General features: G+C 44.5%; 1 protein-coding gene across 1 annotated transcript in view; it reads left to right on the top strand.

The window, feature by feature from the left end:
- Positions 1 to 7242, top strand: part of col8a2 (collagen, type VIII, alpha 2) — a gene marked incomplete at both ends in the record, with an annotated part of 8781 nt that extends 1539 nt beyond the window's left edge. Inside the window, one exon of the mRNA XM_080531135.1 lies at positions 5336 to 7242. Within this exon, the coding sequence (XP_080387261.1) occupies positions 5336 to 7242 (1907 nt within the window). The remainder of the gene's footprint in view (positions 1 to 5335) is intronic.
- Between the last annotated feature and the right edge of the window lie 278 nt (positions 7243 to 7520).

Here is a 7520-nt window from a genome sequence, read left to right on the forward strand (position 1 = left end):
TTATACTGTAGTTATAACTTTGTTCACAAATTCCCTTCCTGTACCAATCATAACACATTCATGTACATAGCAATTCAAACTTCAGCTTTGCAACTAATTATTTGCTTTTTACTCTGTGTGTTTACTTTATACTTTATACTACTTACCTTTGCTCTTGATATGTTGAAAACATTTACTTTCTCGAATGCTCCTTGTTGTTTTTTCTCTTGCTGCTTTATTTCCTGCCCATGTTCATGACTACATTTTCCTTACTAAAAGCACATTTTCCCCTGTCTAGTGACTCTTCAGCTTAACATTATTGTTCACAAATTCCTACATAGACAACTTCACTCTGGTTCATATCACTTAACATACTCTATAAATATATTGAAAACATATACCTCCCATGTCTGATCAACAATACATCTTGGCACTACAATGTGTTACCATGTTGAAGTATTTCCAGATATCTCAAGAAACAGGCCTTTGAAATTTGATCATTTTGGCTAAAAGCTAAGGCTAATGCTAATGCTAATATAGTACTTTAAAACTCATCTCTCCTGACCGCTTTACCTGATTCAGAAATATGGGGGTGGCATACTATGCTAGGCTTGCAGAATATAGTGTAAGCACATTATAAGTAGGGAAATGCTTGACATAAACTATACAACATGGTCATTAACTGGGGAAGGTTAATCCACAATGTTTCAACTTGGCCCATATTAGGTGAGTGGTCTACCCCCCTGTCTGTAGGTCTACCCCCTATCTGTCAATCAACAACCTGTATGTAGATCTACCCCATGTCTGTCAATCTCACCCCATTTATGGTTATGGGGGCATATCTGTAGGAACATGCCCCATTGCCGCTTGCGGTTATATTTATTATTATTATTATTATTATTATTATTATTATTTAGAGGGTTAGAGTTAGTAATTTTCATGGTTTTTATTAAAATTGTTTGTATGTGTAGCATGTAAACTCTGAATGTAAACAAATCAATAGCCTTTCCTCATGTCTTACACATTGTAAGTTAAAATAGAGTTCCTTCACTTACTTCAAATGTTCTGAAATCAAATGCTAAAATATGACATGACAACCTGCACATTACAATCCTCAAAGGATAACAACAACATAATCTTGAGATCCATATCACAAATAACAAAAGCTATTATCATTAATAGCATTGACCAAATGGTTAGGCTTTTTTGGCAACGTTTATTTGTCCTGTATGTGCAGTAGAAAGTCTGGGTGGAGTGTGTGGCTCACTGCTCTGTGGGTCTTGCAGGACTTGGCAGGTCTTCAGTTGGCTGATGGAGGCCTGATTGCCCACTGCTTGAGTTGTTCCTCCCACCATCTGGATGCTGTTACCAGTGTTTTTCACGTTAGAGTTAGGCAGTAAGGCACTGTGTTTGTGTATGTGTGAGTGTGTGTTTGAGTGTGTGTGTGTGTGTGTGTGTGTGTATATATATATATATGTGTGTGTGTGTGTGTGTGTGTATATGTGTGTGTGTGTGTGTGTGTGTGTGTGTGTGTGTGTGTGTGTGTGTGTACGTATACGTGTGGCAGTTTGTGTGTTTGTGTGTTTTGGGAGTGTAAGTAGGCATATGCGTTTCACAATGTTATTTTCTTCCTCTGATGAACTAAACAAACAGCAACAATCAGTGGTTTCTGTGCCACCATTCCATAAACAAACTTGCCCCTGGCTATATTGGCTCCTATAGCCCTTGTCTCCCATAGGCAATGCATTTATGTAGAATGTCTGTCATAAAGACAGAGGCCCTTGCCTCAAAACAAATTTCCTTTCATGACAGGCACATATTCAATATGTTACCGTGAAACGATGTTTGACAAAAGCACATTCCAGTCTTCAAATTCAAAGCAAGTTCAGAGTAGCCCAAATAAACTACAGATTCCTGGGAAATGGTAATGAAGATCTCTCTGGTTTTGACATCAGTGCAGGTGTGTCCGATGTAATGCCAGCAGGTCAGAACCCAACTCAAGTGCATTGAAGGAGTAGGGATGATGAACAAGTGGTCTAACAGCTGAAGTCATTTATTGTCCCTGAATCTCGTCTACCCACCATATATATGGCATGCCATTACCACCACCTAGTGGTTACAAGATAACATTGCATAACACATTGCATTGCACTAAAGCAGCCCCCTCCACAATATTCACCACTAAATATGTTCTAATATATTTATTAAACTACATATTCTCTGGCTCCATACATGTACATTACAGAAAGCAATGGGAATATAGAAATCGTCCAAAAAATGTGAGATTATCAAAATTGCTCATCACCAATTATCATATCAGTGATACTAAGGTTTGACTACTAAACCTTAATGTTGTAACTAAGTACTGCTATAGTTCACTACATGTTAAAGTCTGACCATTCATTCTTCAACTGCTGAACCATATTTTCTCCTGAACAAATGGTATATTTCACAATAATGTATCTGATCTATTAGTCTAGTAAGTATTGTTCTGCATTCTAAACTAGAGACCCTTCTATTCTTCCCCAATAACCTGCTTTGTGCATAGCTCATTAAACAGAATGTAGGTCACACTGATCAACTGAACACCCTCTCTATGACCAGGAACACTAAGGTCCCAATGGGGTCAAGTAAGTTGTCCCACGGTAGTTGTGACATGTTATGCTTGTGGCCAATGCATGCAATAGAACAAACATGCAATACTTGTGTGCAAGTGAGATGGGATCAGAACACCAATACAAACTTTATTCATACAGCACATTTCACTACAACAAGTAATACCATGCACTTTAAAACAAAGACAATACAAACATGATTTAAGCAGGATTTCAGCAGCTACATAAATCAGCTACAAAGGGTGATTTTGGCTGTCAATGTGTTGTCCTCTGCTCCAATACTTGCCTGTTGACCTTTAGCTAGTGTGAAGTCCTAAGGGGAAATAGCAGGTTCACACACACACACACACACACACACACACACCCAAACACACACCCACACACACACACACGCACGCACGCACGCACGCACGCACGCACGCACGCACGCACGCACGCACGCACGCACGCACGCACGCACGCACGCACACACACACACACACACACACACACACACACATTACCTCTGAGTCAATTGTGTATTTGTAACCAAGTGAAAACTAGATAATCCTGGCCAGAAATACCCTCAGGGTGAGGTTCTAGTCTGGGTGCCACACTAGTTGTATATTCAACAATGATACTGTATGTTGTTGCCTTTCCATACACCTGGTACAACAATGGTACAAAGTAGGATACAAATTCAATTAAAACCACAAAGAACTATTTGATACAGTCACTACCATCAAATGTGTAACACATTGCTTCTAAACTGATTCGCTTAAATGTCTGCTTCTTTGTATATACTGGCATCTGTCTTTGCCATATTATCCCAAAAATGTAACACATTTAGACACTTTAGCGTTCGTAAATACGCTGATCGTTTAGAAATTAACTGATTTCAGTTGAAACCATTCCAAAAAATATGGAAACCACTGGTAGTTAACTTTCCACTGTGTCCTATCGCCAGTAGATGATGGAGGAGAGGATGTGAGGAGTTGTGTTCCTTACAATTGAGAAAGAAAATGTAGAGCTTTAACCTCATCTTATCCACCTCATTTTTCTGGTTTTCTGCTCGAAATGACATGCCCACAGTGAATATAGAATATCTCCACAATCACAAGGGCCTTCATAATGATATTGTTATCAAATGAAAGCTAACACCTATGGGGTGGCTGTAGAAGTGTCAGAATCAAAATATATGTTACTGTGTCAGAGCAAATAGAGCTAGAACATTATAAAACATCTCAAATTCAGTCTCCGCCTAAAAAAACAACAGCTTTTACAGTGAATATCACCTTGGAAACCTGATAACGAAGCCCAAATCATCTAGGAATCAGTACTCCAGGGTCTTATTAGTACTTGTGCCAAAGTCGGCGGACACCTATATGTTTAGGCCATTTGGAGATATGTTGGCACCATCTTTGACCTTTGACCTTTCTCATGTATCAGATTTTATTTTTGGGGGGGGGGGGGATTTCTTTGGGTTGGCCGACCAATGGTATGGAAATTCGGCGTTGAAACCGGACATGACACATTCTCCAGTTGGAGAAAACTGGATGTGACTTAGGCCGTGTTTACCGTCTCTGGGAAAAAATGGAGGCATCGTATAGCATGCAAAGATGTGAAAATTTTTTGATATCTTTGAAGAGAATTGATCGAGGTAAACTCTTTATATCACTTCGGATGCCCATGGGGTCCGTTGGCTCCTATCAGGTTAAACGCCCAACAAAGGGTCTGCCCACGGGTCTGCTCACCAGGGCTGACAATGGTTCCTCTTTTAAACTTTTAAAGGGAAATAACTTTAATGTAACATAAGTACAATTAAGAGAAGTACCTTAAAAGGGAGATGAGATTAGCAGCAGTTTCCATACTGCTGTAGTAGCAGAGTATGCTGTTGAGTTGAGAAGGAACATTTGAGCTTACCACAGTAACATAGCCATGTGAAGATGCTCAGCAGCAGCTTCCTATCCCTGCCAGCATTTCATTAGGGTCAAGCATTTTTTAAACAGATGGGCATGTGTCATTGAGTGCTTCTGTAGCTCGGTGGTCCTCAACGCTGTTTCTGGAGAGCTGCAGTGCTGCAGGCTTTTTTTCCAGCACAGAAGTGACACACCTGAATCAGCTAATCAAGGGCCCAGGAGTTCAAAACTTTTAATCTAGATCAGAATCAAAATATTTTGCAATACAGGATCAGCTGAAGCTCCCTGATTTCCTCTTCCTGATTTCCTTATTAGTTCAATCAGGTATGATAGCACTAGGCTGGGACAAAAACCTGGACCCACTGTGGCTCTCCAGGACCAGGTTTGAGGATCACTGCTGTAGCTGTTTGTTGAAGCTTTATTTTGTTTTAGGTCAGTATCTTGGAAAGGAGAAATTAGAAGGCAATTTCAAAATATTCAAGTGCTTCTCCTGCAGAATACGTCCTCCATTAATTTGTAGATTTATTTTTTTACATTTTACAGAGCAAATCCAGGATTGACAGTGACAATAACAAGTTATTTAAAAGTCAGCCTATGTGTACAAAGTGTCTTGCTACTATCATTGACATAAATCATTGGCAAATCATTGACATAAAACAGCAACCACTGACAATATGAAAGCTCTCTAATCTATTTTTCTCTATTAGATCTATTACATAAATGTTAATCTTTTGCTTATAATTTCTGTTACGGACCATGTGCAATATTTAGAGGTTTAATGATGTTGTATAGTTTTAAAGGGGAGTAGAGGGCAATCATTATGTCTGCCACTCTCTCTTTCAGATCTCCCACCTATGATGGACGTGAAGGGGGAGCCAGGGCCCCAAGGAAAGCCTGGACCCAGAGGGCCACCTGGGCCATCTGGACTCCCAGGAAAACCAGGAATAGGAAAACCAGGTCTGAATGGCCAGCCTGGTCCTCAGGGACCACATGGGTTTCCTGGCATTGGAAAGCCTGGACTTACGGGTCTCCCAGGAAAGATTGGGCCAAAGGGTATGTCTGGGAATAATGGTGAGGGCGGGTTCAGAGGTGAACCAGGTCCCAGAGGACTTCCAGGGCAGCCAGGTCTCCCAGGGCCTGCTGGTCTATCTTTGAATGGCAAACCTGGGCTTCCAGGAGGTAGGGGCATCCCTGGGTCTCGGGGAGAACCAGGCCAGAAAGGGGGTCCTGGTGTTCCTGGAGATCGTGGGCTCAAGGGGGAGAATGGGAATGGGAAGCCAGGCTTACCCGGACCCAGGGGCCTTAATGGGCTAAGGGGTCTTCCAGGGCCAGCAGGTAATCCAGGCGTGGGAAAACCAGGACTGAATGGGCTTCCTGGGCCATCTGGGCCCAAAGGAGATCAAGGGCTCCCAGGGGGGGCAGGAGAGCCCGGAGAGGCTGGTGTACCAGGCTTACAAGGCCAGCCAGGGCAAGTCGGGCTGGGAAAGCCAGGTGGGGATGGCTTTCCTGGTGGACCAGGTCCAGTTGGACCAAAAGGTGAGCCAGGGATGAGGGGCTCTCCAGGGTTTCCTGGGACACCTGGCTACGGCAAACCTGGTCTGGTTGGGCAGAAGGGAGACAAGGGTCAGTCAGGGTTACCAGGGCTCCTTGGGGACAAGGGGTTTCCTGGGATGGACGGGCAGCCAGGAGACATGGGCCCAGATGGGCTGTCAGGACCCCCTGGAATACAGGGCCCTATGGGGATACCAGGAAAACATGGTATGCCCGGTCTGAAGGGAGAGTTGGGCCCCCAGGGGCCTCCAGGTCTGCCAGGGCTCAGAGGTGATCAGGGCCCCAGTGGGCTGGGTGGAAAACCCGGTGTCCCTGGAGAGAGAGGCCTCCCTGGTCCTAATGGGGCCCTCGGAAAATCAGGGCCCAAAGGTGAGGCAGGGCACATAGGCCTACCTGGCAACCCAGGTCTTACAGGCATTCCAGGGCCAAAAGGAGAATCTGGATTTGTTGGGTCTCCAGGGCCGAGGGGGCAGTCAGGAATCCCTGGATTGCAAGGGCCCTCAGGCCCCATGGGGCCACAGGGTATCCCAGGTATGAAGGGCGACTCTGGGCATCCAGGGGTTCCAGGGCTGGGAAAACTTGGAGACAAGGGATCTCCAGGTCCGCAGGGGCCCCCAGGGAAGCCAGGCAATTCTGGGCTTAATGGCAACCCCGGCGTACCTGGCCCACCTGGCCCCCCTGGCCCTGCAGGTAACGGACAAACCAGCGTGGCCGGGCTGACGGATTCGGAGCTCGGTGGGGGTGAAATACCTGATGGGAAAAATGGGAAACCACAGTTTGGTCGTGCTGAGCTCTCTGCAACTTTGGCACCAGCGTTCACTGCCATCCTCTCTACGCCTTTCCCCCCCTCTGGCATGCCCATCAAGTTTGACAGGACCCTGTACAACGGGCAGAATGCCTACAACCCTGCCACTGGAATCTTCACCAGCCCTCTGTCCGGTGTCTACTACTTTGCCTACCACGTGCACGTAAAGGGAACCAGCCTTTGGGTGGCGCTGTACAAGAACAATGTGCCCGCCACGTACACCTATGATGAGTACAAGAAGGGCTACATGGACCAGGCGTCCGGTAGCGCCGTGCTTGAGCTGAAGGAGAGTGACCAGGTGTGGGTTCAGATGCCCTCAGATCAGGCTAATGGGCTTTACTCCACCGAATACATCCACTCATCCTTCTCAGGATTCCTGCTCTGTCCCACATAACGCCCTGTTGTTCAACAATCCGCCAGGGCACCACTTAGTGCACCGCCCCTAAAACACCTGCAGCCATAACAGAATAGCACCTGTAAAGTTATCATCATCATCAAGTCATCATCATCAACAACAACAACAACAGAAAAGACTTTGTGAACAAAAGACAGAAAGAGTTAAAAAGCAGGAGAAGGATACTTCATGCTGTGTTCTGTGTTTTACCTCTTTCCTTCAAATGTCTGGTTTGGTATTTTTGTTTTGTTTTTTGATGTTGTTTTTTAGCTTATATT

This window comes from Nansenia antarctica (assembly GCF_963989245.1).
Source record: "Nansenia antarctica genome assembly, chromosome: 5".
NCBI lineage: Eukaryota > Metazoa > Chordata > Actinopteri > Argentiniformes > Microstomatidae > Nansenia > Nansenia antarctica.